The sequence below is a fragment of the Stegostoma tigrinum genome, chromosome 42 (genome assembly GCF_030684315.1).
Source record: "Stegostoma tigrinum isolate sSteTig4 chromosome 42, sSteTig4.hap1, whole genome shotgun sequence".
Taxonomy (NCBI): Eukaryota; Metazoa; Chordata; class Chondrichthyes; order Orectolobiformes; family Stegostomatidae; genus Stegostoma; species Stegostoma tigrinum.
In genome coordinates this window covers 8,817,261-8,831,963 of record NC_081395.1, presented here as the reverse complement: position 1 = coordinate 8,831,963, position 14,703 = coordinate 8,817,261, and the positions used below count along the sequence as shown (strand labels likewise).

At 45.5% G+C, this 14,703-nt stretch overlaps 1 protein-coding gene across 1 annotated transcript; it reads right to left on the bottom strand.

The window, feature by feature from the left end:
* Positions 1–375: 375 nt before the first annotated feature.
* LOC125449360 (prokineticin receptor 2-like) lies at positions 376–5,915 on the bottom strand. The gene is made up of 2 exons (XM_048525107.2): positions 5,418–5,915; positions 376–2,591 (listed from the first exon to the last, which is right to left on the bottom strand). Exons 1-2 carry the CDS (start codon positions 5,870–5,872, stop codon positions 1,898–1,900), a joined length of 1,149 nt encoding a protein of 382 aa, XP_048381064.1. The 5' UTR covers positions 5,873–5,915; the 3' UTR covers positions 376–1,897.
* Positions 5,916–14,703: the final 8,788 nt, after the last annotated feature.

Here is a 14,703-nt window from a genome sequence, read left to right as displayed (position 1 = left end):
CCTGCAACATCCATTCCTGACCCTGCTCTATCCATGTCTCTGAAATGGCCACAACATCGAAGTCCCAGGTACCTATCCAAGCTGCAAGCTCACCTACCTTATTCCGGATACTCCCGGCATTAACGTCGTCACACTTCAATCCAGCTTGCTGTCTGCTAGCACACTCCTGTGACAGTGAGGTCCTGACCATGTCCTCCCTACGCTCATCCTCCTGTGTACTAGGACTACACCTCAGTTTTCCATCCCCCTTCTGAGCTCGTTTAAATCCACGCAAATGGCACTAGCCAATTTCCCACCCAGGATATTAGTGCCCCTCTGGTTCAAGTGGAGACCGTCCTGTTTGTACAGGTCCCACCTTCCCCAGAATGAGCCCCAATTGTCCATGTACCTGAAGCCCTCCCTCCTGCACCATCCCTGCAGCCACGTGTTCAGCTGAAATCTCTCCTTGTTCTTTGTCTCGCTATCACGTGGTGCGGGTAACAAACCAGAGATGACCACTCTGTTTGTTCTAGCTCTCAGCTTCCACCCTAGCTCCCTGAAATCCTGCCTGACATCCCTATCCCTCTTTCTACCTATGTCGTTGGTGCCTATGTGGACCACGACTTGGGGCTGGTCACGCTCTCCCCTCAGGACCCCAAAGACACGATCCGAAACATCACGGACCCTGGCACCTGGGAGGCAACACACCAATCATAAGTCTTTTTTGTTCCCGGCAAACCTTCTATCAGTCCCTCTAACTACTGAGTCCCCAATGACTATCACTCTCTTCCTATCCCCCCTTTAAGTCATCATTGGACAAGCATATGGACATACATGGAATAGTGTAGGTTAGATGGGCTTCAGATCGGTGTGACAGGTTGGCACAACATCGCGGGCCGAAGGGCCTATACTGTGCTGTAATGTTCTATGTTCTATGTATCTAGAGCAGCACCCCAAAAGCTGTGAGCACTCCAGCCTTTCTACATGAGGTGTCAATCCAGTACCAGACCATCTTTTCTTTGCTTGAGAGCAAGTGTGAGCTAAATCATGGGAGCTTTTGGTGTCAGCTCTGGCACTGGGGCGTTGCCTGTTGCAATCACAACAGAGAAGTTGCATCTTAGAAAATATTCTTGTTCCCACCATCCTGCACACACCTTGTTGTTTTCTTCCCTTTGATGCTGAGGGCAATAAGACAGTGTCACAACTTTCCAATGTAGATCACCAGATAGGTAGGAGTCTTTGCTGATTTGCTTCATTTCTTCCTCACTCCACCCAGAAACCCCTGTCTGAGGTCAGATTGCAGTACGTGTCCAGCACAGAGCCATCCGCCAATTTGAGAGCTTTTCTGATTGGCTCTCGTCACAGCTTACCACACGTCGGTCTATTTGGTTAGTCCGAAATAGGCAAAGCATTGACGAAGTTCAGTGTGTGAATTGGTTCGGAGTCAGCAATGAGTCTTGCTCCACTGACGTCAACAGTTGTTCTTGGTCTTGGGAAAAACATTTGTAAAGCCCGTTAACAATGCAGAGTAGCAAAGGGAGCCAGGTTATACCAGGCCTTAGCGTCGGGATATCTGCTGAGTTTGAGTAAACTTTTAGTATGTAGGATGGAGGAGACTACGAATCTTGAGAACATTTTGTAAACTCTGAATCTCCTTTAGAATTGGCTCCTTGCACACATGGTGCAACTCCTTGAGTACCTTTACTACCATCTTTGCTTCCCCTGTGGCCACCAGATAACTTCACAGCAACTGTCTAAGTCTTGTTTCACTGTTGAGACAATGCCACCCACATCATCAACACTTCTAACCAGGCTGGTTGTCACGTCTGTACATCAGTAGAATCGTTTTGTTTAGCATCGCCTTGCCAGAATATCTACCCACATGGCAGGTATCACCTCAACCTGCAGTGCTCATTGGCTATTGCTGCTGAGGTAATGCGTCGGATACTGGTAGCACTGAGGTCTGGCACTCTTGCATGGCAGTGCTTTTGTCAGGCATGTAGGCAGCCCTCCACCGCTGAAGGAGGACCTTCCTCACATACTTACAAGTGTTGTTTTTCACAGTAATGAAGAAGAGCGTGTTTATCATGCTGTTGCTCATTGCCATGCACTCTACAATGTAGTACACCGTGATGGAATGCTTTTCTCTCAGGAGCATGTTTGGGAAGAAATCTCGGACGATGGTGTATCCATAATATGGAGCCCAGCAGAGGATGTAGGCGGTCAGTATACCCATAAGGACCAGGACCGTCTTCCTCCGTGCTCGGAGCCGCTTCTTGATTTGGTTGGTTTGCACGCCTGGCATGCTTTTGAACCACAGCTCCCTGCAGATCTGCACATAGCAGAGGGACATACTCAACACAGGCAGAACAAATTCCAGGATGAAGAGGAACAAGAAATAGGATTTGTAGAAGAGTTCCTTGTCTGCCGGCCAGATCTGCCCGCAAAATATTTTCCCATTGCTCCCCACGGAAGTATCGAAGGTCGTTTCTGTTGTAAAGTACGCTGAGGGGATGGAGATGAACAGGGAGACTAACCACACGGCAATCAGAACACAGTAGGCCGTCTGAAACTTCATACGAGGTTTCAGCGGATGCACAATGACCAGATACCTGCAATGGGTACAAGAGAGAAACAAAGGTGAAGAGATAAGTGGGAGAACCTGAGCTGGCTGGAAGATTCGGCTCTGTCCATTAAACTTCTGGCCAGGAAAATCCAGTTTATTTGTTACTGAAAAAAAACACAATAAATCCTCTGTATCCAAGAAATCACAAATTCGTTGATCGATCCTAAAATATAAATAACAACAAAATCAACGACCTGTTTTTAACAAGCTCCACCCTCATGAATTTCATCATTCGTAGGGGCAACATAGTGCTTCAGTGGGTAGCGCTGCTGCCTCACAGGCCAGGGATCTGGGTTCAGTCCCAACCTCGGGCGACTGTTTGCCTGTGTGTAGTTTGCACATTCTCCCCTTGTCTGCGTGGGTTTCCTCCAGGTGCTCCGGTTTCCTCCCACACTCCAAAGATGTGCAGGTTAGGGTGGATTGGCTGTGCTAAGTTGTCCCATACCATCCAGGGATGTGCAGGTTGGGTGGGTTAGCTATGGGAAATGCAGGGTTACAGGGATAGGGTAGGGTGGTGGGTCTGGATGGGATACCCTTCAGAGGGTTAGTGTGGACTCGATTGGCCAAATGGCCTATTTCCACACTGTAGGATCCAAGATTTGTGGATACAGAGGAATGACTGTAATGTTAAACCGTGCCACAATTCTTCTCCTGTTTGATTTCACTCCATTATTGTTGCTTAGGTCTTCCTCAGAGAGGCAACATTTCATGAGAGGTGAAATCTGTGTACACTGAGGTCCTCAGTGACCTTGTCTGAACAAGCCTTCTTCACATGTTTGCAATGACGGCACTGGCCAATTTGCGGATCTGACCCAATCATCACCTGATGATCACCCACGAATGCTCTCAAAGCACAGTCACTGATAAAGTAGTTAGGTTTCACCACTTCCCTAACCCAGCAATTTGTTGACCTCTCCTGACCTCACAGCCTGGTGGAGACAACTAACTGCAAGGATACTGAGGTCAGAAGGTGAGACGCTCATATCTGTTCGGTTTGATAGCAAATTGCTGATAATGGCGCACGATGAGAACAAGGTCACCCACAAAGGATGGATGAAATAGGGATAGGAGTTGCTGATGAATGCTGAAAAACTTACTGCTCAAAAAAAGTTGTGATTTTGCAGTGTTATTTTAAACAATAATAGTTTGCGTTTATGCCTCACATCTGGCGTAGTTAGTAATTTCTTGGCAATGCACAAGATAGTTATCAGACAGAAATTCTCTGTGAGCCATCTAGGGCGATAAGAGGGCATATGATCAAAAGATTAGTCAATAAAAACCCAAATATCTGCAGATGCTGTCAACCACAAACAAAAACAGAAGTTGCTGGAAAAGCTCAGCAGGTCTGGCAGCATCTGTGGAGAGAAATCAGAGTTAACGTTTCGGATCGAGTGACGCTTCCTCAGAACTTCGTCGGAACAGTTCCGAGGAGGGGTCAGTCAACCCGAAACGCTAGCTCTCACTTCTCTCCACAGATGCTGCCAGACCCACTGAGCTTTTCTACCAATTTCCGTTTTTGTTTGTGAAAAGATTAGTCAAATTATTTTTAAGCAATTTCTTAAGTAGGAAAAAAGAGGTAAGGTGGATCAGGGATAGAGTTTAAAGCCTGAATGAAAACCACCAGTAGCTAGGCAAAAGAAATCAAGAATCCATTGGATGTTACATTTGATGTAGAATTTGCTCGGGATTCTAGGGCTAGTGGAGATTACTGAGTACGGAGTGACATTGCCATGGGTTTGAATGCAAGGATGAGAATTTAAAATTTGTCATGTTGCTAGTATGGAAGTCAGTGCAGGTAATAGCTGATGGGTGAGGGGGATTTGGTGTGAGTCAGAATCAGGGGCGATGGAGTTTTGGATAACCTGGAAGTTTTAAGGAGGGTGGAAGTTGGGAGGCCCTGAAAGAACACTGGAATAGTTGAGACTAGAGGCGCTATGAGGTTGGATGGTGATTTCAGCGCAGCAGATGAGCTGGGGCAGGGTGAGGAAGGGTAATACTGTAGGTGTGGAAGTTAGCAGTGTAGTCTTTCATGGGATATGAGCATTGTGGGCAAGATTGCCATTTGTACCCATGTCTAATTCAACTAGAACCAATTGGCCTTTTCAGAGGGCAATTAAGAGTCAACCACAACACTGTGGTTCTCGGATCACATGTAGGCCAGACAGGGTAAGGATGGAAGATTTCCATCCCTTTGAAAATACTAATGAAGGAGGTCTTTTGTTTTAACAAGAATGGTTAAATCATCACTATTGGACTAATTTTGATTCTAGATTTTATTGAATTCAAGAATCATCTTCTGTCATTGTGGGATTCGAACCTGTGACCCCAGCATGTTAACCTGGGGTTCTGGATTAACACCCCAGAGGCACTACCAGTATGTGTTTGTGTGTGTGTGTATAGGGGGTCTGTTAGTTCAGTTCTTTGTAATAGAATGATGCCAACAGTGTGGGCTCAGTTCCTGAATTCACTGAGGTCACCATGAGGAACTCTCAACCTCACCCCTTGCCTGAGATATAGACATTAGGTTAAACTCACCATCTGTCATTCCTCTCTGTAATGAGCAGGAAGACCTATGGCCTGGTACTACTGTGGCAACTTTACTGTGTATATCCTCTTGGAGCAGAGATTGTGTTTGAAAGTTTTGCTCAGGGTCAAATCAGATGCAAGGATGCATATTGTCTGGTTTGGCCTCACCTAGACTTAAAGTCTGAAGAGGGGATGAAGTTGCTGGCTAGGAAATGGAGCTCAGGTTGATGGTGACTTCTAACAACTTGCAGAAGTGCCCTGCACATAACACATGAGAATTTCTCACCTGTCGACAGCTATGGCCAGCAGTGCATTGGTGGAGACGTAGAGGGAGACCATTCTGAGGTAGTTCACAGAAGAACATAGAACATGACCGAAGCTCCAGGACAGCTGTCTAACCACATAATAATCCATCTCGAAGGGACAGCACACGATGGCCACAATGAAATCTGAGATGGCCAGGTTGACTATGAGGAGATTGGTGATGTTCCTCAGGTTCTTGAATCTGGCCAGGGTCACAATGAAGAAAAAATTGCCAACACCGCAGACCAGCATGATGCAGACGAAGGCCACACCGATCACAATCCTGGCCTGGTAGAAAGTCGTATCGGCAGCCTCTTCCCCTCTTATATCAGGCAATGACATGTATTGTTCATACTCATAACTCTGATTCCAAGCCAAGCTGAGATCAGTCAAGCTCAATTCACTGCATTGTGATGAGTTGGCACAGTGATCTGCCATGGCTAAAGTTCGACAACTTTCACCAAAATCCTGCGATCTTTGTTTGAAATGTTTTCTTCGGTCAAGAGCTCATGGGTGTTTCTTGCGCGTAAACTTCTGCAGGATGAAATGTTTGATTGCAAAGATTTTTCTGCAGATGTTCTACCTGGATCAAGAGAAACATTTTAACCTTCACAGCTTGCGAGTTACGTGACTGCAGTTGAGAATCAGACGGTCGCCTGAATCATTCTAACAGACGGCTGGAGTATGACCCTAGAGTTACCCCGCGACTCTGGGTTTTGAGTCTGGGCAAGGAACAGATTCAGTCCCGGTCCACAGTGCGAATACTCCCCTCTGTCCAAGGCAGTGGTAAGAGAGAGGTCACTTCCTCAGACTCCACTGGGCACGGCTACTGAGGGGAAGAAGGATATCGGCTACAAAAACAAAGATGCTGGAAAGGCTCAGCAGGCCTGGCAGCATCTGTGAAGGAGAAAACAGAGTTAACGTTTTGGATCTGGTGACCCTTACTCAGAGGATATCAGCACGTTCGACATCTGAAAAGAAAGGAAGTGCCGGGCTATGTGAGGAAGGCATGAGTGGGGTAAATTGCTCCCTCAGAGAGCCATCACAAACATGATGGACCGATTGGCCTGCTTCTATGCTGTAACCATATTGTAATTCTGTTTGGCTCGGTTGCTTTTGTATTCGGAGTCACCTCCACCCTAACCCTATCACAACCAGCAACAGCGAAGAAGACCCATCTTATCATCAACTAGTTCTGACCATTATCCCGGGACCCATGCTAAAACCGGAATATTTTCTCAGTTGCACAGTTCAGTCTAAGTTTGAACTGTGCTTCGTGCTGTGTGCTGAGTGCATGGTTTGTGGTGAGGTCAGAGATAAAAGTGCTTAACAATTGTGCTAGCTAGAAAGAGTCAGTCTTTGAGTCCCGCTGGAGTAGACACAAGTGTTAGTGTTAGTTGGGGAGTGTGAAGTTGCACACACGGCCTATAGCCTAAAGTCTTCCATTGTCTCAATTAGTGGGCATTTTGACGTGGCTTGGGAGGGGTCGGGGGTGGTCACATACCCCAGCAATGAGCAAGTAAGTTGAGAAAATGGGCAGTAACCTGAGCTTGCATTACCCAGCAGAGGATTCTTTACGAGAAATACTCTGTGGCCCTCCAGGCCCCTTGTACAGGGGAGGTGGTATTTTTTGAAGTGAACCTCTGATTTTTCTCTGTGTTCTTTTCACAATAACAGTCAGCACAGAATCTGGACAGAGAGCCTGTTCTCAGCACCGTAAGCTGGTCACAGAGTGATAGGGGACAGATGGATATTTCCCTTCCAAAATTTCTGTCTGCCCTGTGGGGAATAAGCCAGAACCTGTACCTGGAGCCTGTCTATGTTGCATCAGTATGATGTGTGAATATCAAGTCTATACCAGCTCCACCTCTACCCAATAAGGAGATCTGCACCCCCTCATCTCCATGTGTAATTTCTCCTCCAAAGGAGATGCCACTCATCCTCCAACTCTGGCCCTGCCCTGACAGTCCAAGACCAACCGACAGACATAGTCAGTTTCCATCGCACTGCAAGTTTCTCCAAATACACTCATGGGATATGGGTGTCACTGGCTGGGTCCCGCATTTATTGCTGTCCCTAGTTGCCCCATGAGAAGGTGATGGGGGTGGGGGGATGCTGCCTTCTTGAATCACCTGCGGTCCATGTGCTGTGGGTGGATCCACAATGCCCTGGGGGGGGGGGCACGGAATTCGAGGATTCTGACCCAGCAACACTAAAGGAACAGCCGATAAATTTCCGGGTTGGGAAGCTGAGTGTCTCAGAGAGGGAAGCTTGCAGTAGGTGATGTTCCCATGTATCTGTTGCCCTTGTCCTTTAAGATAGTGACAGTCGTGCATTGGGAAGGTGCTTTCAAAGGATCTTTGGTGAATTTCTGCAGTGCATTTTGTAGATGGTACACACCCCTGCTATTACAAATGCTGTTGAAGAGAGGCAGATATTTCTGAGCAGACTGTGCTTGTATGAAAACTTGAGAGGAGCTTTAATGGGTTTAATTGCTGAACTTGTCATTATTCCCGTTAGGGCACCACAAGCTACCTGTCCCAAATGATTTAGCATGACTCTATATAGACGGTTCCAATCAGACTCTCAACTAAACCAACTGACTCTTGTGTATGGCAAACTCCACTTTTTTGCTTAGAAAAATATTCACTGTCTGCGAATGACCTGGTTTTAAATTTATCAAATTAAAGTACATGGAAGGAGGTCATTCAGCCCATCATGCCAGTGTTTTTCTCAAAGTGAGATTTAATTAATTGCCCTCTTTCCCCTGCATTTGCCCGTGGCCCTCACATTTCTTTCCTCCGTTGTGATAATGACAAATTCCTTTTGTAAAGCTGCTGTCGACTCTGCTTCCACCACCCGTAGCGAGTTCCAGACCACCCCTGAACAACTTGCTGCATGTCTTCTTTCTGATCACCTTCCCACTGGCATTTTACTTAAAATAATTCAAATTACATTTAAATCTGTACCCTCTGAATTTCCTGTCAATGGTAGCAGCTTGATTCTATAAGACTCTGCCCACTACTATTTTAGGACAGTTACAGTGAAAATACTGTTAATATGTTCCTCTTCCCCGCTGAAGGCACATGCTTTGCTCAGATATAGTTCCACTTGTGCTGTTAAATAAAAAGTGATTTCTTTCTGTGTGAATCTGATCAGTGAGAATCACTCCATCGTATGGAACAAGACGTTCGTGATTTAACCCCGGTGAGAGTTAGCGAGTGGATCTGAGCTGGGCTGTTACTGTCAGCCTAGGAGTCTGGACAGTTGGCGGGTCAGAGTCCAGATAAGACTAGGTCCCAAACTAAATGCTAAACTGGGCCCAGGCCACAGCATTCACTTGAACTCAGTCAGACTCAGCAGTCTGAAAACCCCACCACCTGTAAACAGAGTAGGACATTTGCAATGGATCATGAAAATATCTTTTTTAACGCAACTCGGTTCAAAGCATCTCTAAAGACAAGCGACTGAATTTTTGCAAATCTTACCTTTTTTGATGCTTAATATTTTCAGCTACTTGAATCTAAAAGAGCAGAAATGGTCCCGGATGTTAGAATAACTTGTACGTGAGGTCGGTAATTTGGGCACCCCTAAAACGCTACAGAACTGAATTCATTTATCAGAAGGTAACTTAAAATATTTTCAGTCCCTAATAGCTTGGTTTATATTCGTTCCGGATGACTAGAACTGACTGTGTGTGTCATATCTCTGTAAATCAGCAGCAGAAAATGGAGCAGTTTTATCTCACTCTCTGACAATTTCTCATAACGAGCATGGTTTAATGACCCGTTGCTTCTGATCAGCCCAAAAGTGTGACATGCATCTTCCTCCAAGAGGCTGAATGCAGAGTGGACTCATTGATACAGTTCTTCTGTCACAAAATATCTCTGACGGTGCTGGGGTGGAGGGGAAATACCTGAAGAAATTCCCCACGTGCTGGCAGCCCTCCCCTGTCTGCTTCAGAGTTTTTAGATTCCTGAGAAAGAAAGCCACATTTCTCTGGAGCTGAGCCCATGGAACGCTGTCCTCTCCCGTCTTTGTACTGAAGATCTCGTCTCTGCAGCTGGTTCTGTAACCAGCTCACTCACTCACTCACTGACACGCAGCTGGGTCTGCCTGCCTAGCTCCCTTCTCAAGGAGGAGCAGAATCTCCTAACCAGACTGTTGTCTTAAAGGAGAAGTCCCATATTCATTCACATTGAATTAAAAGGTTAGCTAGCCGAGACCACACCCCGCCCCCAACACCATCAATAGTTAAGCGGCTGAAGGATCCCGAGAGAAGTAAACAGTGTGAGGCAGCCCCCTAGGATGGGAGGAGGGAGGTGGTTTCCAAGGTTAAGATGCTTAGCAACTAAAAGGTTTTTCTTTCCCCAGAGGAGCTACAAAGGTCTTCATATAATTTAACAGTATCTCACAAATGCACAACTCATCAATTATTCCTGGCAGTGTTCCACTGAGGCACCACATCTTAAAGGACCCCAATCACCATGCAAAGGGCTAATCGAAATGAAATGTTACGGGACATTACCAAAGCTGGAAATGGAAGAGGGAATGAAACAAACCAAGGAGTGACAATCCGGTGATCCCATCCTCAGGTTTTGAAATCCTGTGAAATATAGAATGTCTGGGGTGGGGTGGTGGGGGTGTGGCGGTGTAGTGTTTGGAGGAGAAGATTAACGCACAGATTTCGATGAAGGTTGAAAGGAAGGAAACTGTGCAAAGCAGGGTTGTCCAGGTCGTTAGAGGAACAAGCCGCTTTCACAGAAACACTGACCGCAGTGATACAAGGCAAATAACTGATGGAGGGGCTGGAAGAATGGACAGTAGCAAGGTGGTTTTACTGTAATCTGAACAACCATCCTGTCTTACTGATAAAACCCTGAGGAGGGACTAAATTACCACAGGGATCTGGGAGCTTTTGCACTCAATTCCTCGTAGCTCTGACAAGCAGGTTGTTATGTTTCAAACCCTTTGATCAGGCTGGGCTCATGCTCTGTGGATTTGACTGTGAATGGCATCTTCACATTTGCTGCAATATTCGGTGCTCTGTTATCAGCCAAATGGAAACCTTAAGGATATAGGTTCTTCAACAGTTTTGCTCACAACCTCTCAAACTGGAGATATCCTGTGTCTGTCAGTCTACTGGCTATAACTAAGAAAGTTCAGGGGCTCCAGAATTCATGCTACTGTTACTTGTTCACAATAGAATTCTGTAATTTCTAACCTGGGACTCATTAGGCTTCTTTACTTTCTTAAAAAGCAAGCATTTCTAGCTTTACCTTATATTTGTTTTTGTTTTGCCCTGCTCAGTAGGCAAGAAACAACGGCCTAGTGATTTTATTACTCGACTATTAATCCAGAAATTTAACCAACGTCCTGGGGAACTGGGTTTGAATCCCACCACAGCAGATGGTGGAATTGGAATTCAATAAAAAATAGCTACTGTGATCCATGAAACCATTGCCGATTGTCAGAAAAAACCCATCTGGTTCCATAAGATCCTTCAGGGAAAGAAATTTGTCATCTTCACTTGGCCTGGGTTACACGTGACTCCAGACCCACGTAATATTGTTGACTGTCATTTGCCCCCTGAAATGAACTAGCAAGCCATTAACTTGTACCAGTTGCTACAAAGGCTTTTCAAGGGCAGCTAGGGACAGGCAATAAATACTGGACAGCCCACAATGTCCACAATTGAATTAAAATAAAGATGCTTGGTTGTTTATCTGACTCAAGGCTAATTTTCTCACTGCCTATTTTTGACCTCTGCCATAATTCTGCTCCTACCTTTTATTGATATGACCATCAAACTCAATGTTCCTTCTAGTTAACCTCCTGAACACACACACACAGGAGGGATTCATCCAGGAGATTTCCACTTTATTCTATACAAAATCCCCATCATGTACCATGTCCTCAGTGAAGTGATTTTAACACAGTCTTCACCTTAATACAAAAAGCCTACCATAGTCTTTCCCCACCTTCTGTGGCCCTGTCTTGATTACCACAGTACACAGCATCATTGATTTTGTTGCCTTATGACTTCCAGGTGACATTACTGAAATGTATAAGATTCTTCAGGGACTTGACAGGGTAGACATGGAAAGGTTGTTTCCTCTTGTGCAGAGCCTAGGAACAGAGGACAAAATATCAGACCACATCATCGAAGACAGAAATGAAGAGGAATTTCTTTTCTGACAGGGGTAGTGAATCTGTGGATTTAGCTTTACCACAGAGGGTTGGCTTGTGGATTATCATCAAGGCTGAGTGGGACATTTTTAATCAGTAAGGGACTCAAGGGTTAAGGAGAAAAGGCAGGAAAATGGGGCTGAGGAGTATCAGATCTACATGAGTTCACTGAATGGTGGAGCAGACACAATGGGCCAAATGGCTCACTTATGCTGTTATATACTATGGTCATCCGTCCTCCTATGACACTCAGTACTCCTCAAGACATGCCTGGTGTGTATTTTGTCACCTCTGTTTTCTTTCCCTTCATACTTGCATACACATGTGACTGGGATTGTTTTGCCTTTGTGAAGGCAAATAGGAACTTTGTTCATTGCCTCACATGGAAGGTAACACCCGCAAATGCTGCACTGAAGTTATGTATTCAAGACCTGGAGTGAGTCTTGAATCTTATAGCACAATTGATAATAAGTGGTGATTTGTGACTCCTGTAGATCTGCAGTCAACATACTGCAGAAATGATGCAGACTGCTGCTCTGTCGCTAATGCTCCTACGCACTGCCCACAACGGTGATCTTTTCTCAACTCGTTCACTGGATGTGGATTCTGCTGAGTTGGCCACCATTTATCACTCATCTCGAGTTCTTAACTTTGTATCAATCAAAATGCAAGATTTTCTATTTAAAAACTCTTCTAATCCGCCAGTTAAGATTTTTTCAGAGGAGCAGGTAAAAATATTGTCTCATTCACAGAGCTTAGCATGTTTAGTGTTGAAGTTAGATAAAATGTGGAGCTGGAGAAGCGCAGCAGGTCAGACAGCATTGGACAAGCAGGAAAGGTTCCATACCCAAAACGTCAACCTTCCTGCTTTTCAGATGCAGCCTCACCTGCTCTGCGTCTCCAGCTCCACTTTTTATTGACTCTGACATCCAGCATCTGCGCCTCACTATCTCCTAAGTTTACTATTGAAGGCATGTTTAGGGTTGGGGAAGATGTCACTGTAAACTATTTATCCATCTACATTGTTGGCACAGCGGCTCAGTGGTTAGCACTGCTGCCTCATAGTGCTAGGCGTTCGATTCCACCCTCGGGCGACTGTCTGTGTGGAGTTTGCATGTTCTCCCCGTGCCCACGTGGGTTTCCTCCAGGCGCTCCGGTTTCCTCCCACAGCCCACGGATGTGCAGCTTAGGTTGGATTGGCCATGCTAAATTGCCTGTAGCATTCAGATGAGATGGAGTAGCTACGGGAAATGTAGCGTTAAAGAGATAGAGCAGGGTGGGGGATCGGGCCTCGTCAGAGGATCAGTGTGGGCTTGCTGGGCCGAATGGCCTGCCTTCACACTGCAGGGATTCTATGATCATTTAAAAACCTAAATCATTTTTGTTTTCCCTGCAGGGTATGCCACTGTTCTCACCATGGATCTGCGACTTGTTAGGGTGTTCTCATTCACTGTGGTGCAGGTATGTCCCAGAGAAGCCGTAGTAAGTAATGAAAAATGTGCGATTGCACAGAAATGGGGGTTTCTTAAACCAGAATCATAGGGGCTGTTACACCGTTACATGTGCCTGTAGTATCTTTATGGTAATAATCGCATTTCCCTTACCATTCAACATTTTTCTCATTGTGCTTATTAAGTATTGCATTTGACATGATTTCAGCAGGCCCAAGCCTAAATGGGTTTTATATTCCCTTGTGTGGAAATCCTTCCTCCTCCACTCATTATATTTTGAATATAAATCCCAGGCCCTATTGTTAATTTTCGATCCTTTCGTAACCTCTCTTGGATTTCTTGGCTTTGGATTGAAGCAGGTCACATTACGCTCAGAGCCAGAGTTGAGTAATGTGCAGCCTGACTGAGGAGTTCTGCCTCCTAATAATCTGCATTCTTCACAGTGATATCTGTGGTGGACATTACTGTGTCGGGGTATGAAAGTGTTGGTTCATGGCAATAGCACTGTGTTTTTTCAAATATGAATTACTTCAGTCTCGGTCTGTCTCAGGGGAGCGCAAACGTACTTGGCAGATCCATCATAGAGTCGTAGAGATGTACAGCACGGAAATAGACCCTTCGGTCCCACTTGTCCGTGCCATCCAGATATTCTAAATTAACCTAGTCCCATTTTGGTCCCTATCCCCTCTAAACCCTTCCTGTTCATATGCCCATCCAGGCACCTTTTAGATTTTGTATTTGTACCAGCCTACACCACACCTCCTCATTCCATACACACACCACCCTCTGTGTGAAAAAGTTGCCCCTCAGGTCCCTTTTAAATTTTTCCCCTCTCACCTTAAACCTATGCCCCTCTAGTTTTGGACTCCCGTACCCTGAGGAAAAGTCCTTGGCTTTTCACCCTAACCATGTCCCTCATGATTTCATAAACCTCTTTAATGTCACCCCCTCAACCTCTGACGCTCCAGAGAAAATAGCCCCAGCCTGCCCCTTTGGCTCAAACTCTCCAATTCTGGCAACATCCTTGTCAATACTTTTTGAACCCTTTCAAGTTTTACAACATCCTTCCTGTAGCAGGGAGACCAGAACTGACTGCAGTATTCCAAAAGTGGCCCTAACCAACGTCCTGTACAGCCGCAACATGACCTTCCCAACTCCTATACTCAATACACTGGCCAATAAAGACAAGCGTACCAAACACCTTTTTCACTATCCTGCCTTCTTGCAACACTGCTTTCAAGGAACTACAAGCCTGCACTCCAACATCTTTTTGTTTGGCAACTCTTCCCAGGACCCTACCATTAAATCCTGCGCTGATTTGCCTCACCAAAATGCAACACCTCACATTTATCTAAATTAAACTCTATCCGCCACTCCTCGGCCCATTGGTCTATCTGATCAAGGTCCAGATTCGACAAGAGTTTTACCGACTGAATGGAAATTATTACAGTAATGTGGTAACTATTCCCTAAAGGTTGTTTTATGCCAAGATAATAATTAACATGGTTTCACTGCATTATACTGGACCTGAAATAGCCCATACATCGACATATTCCTTCAGAAAACTATCTCAGACTAATTGCTGATAACAAAGTGTGAAGCTGGATGAACACAGCAGGCCAAACAGAG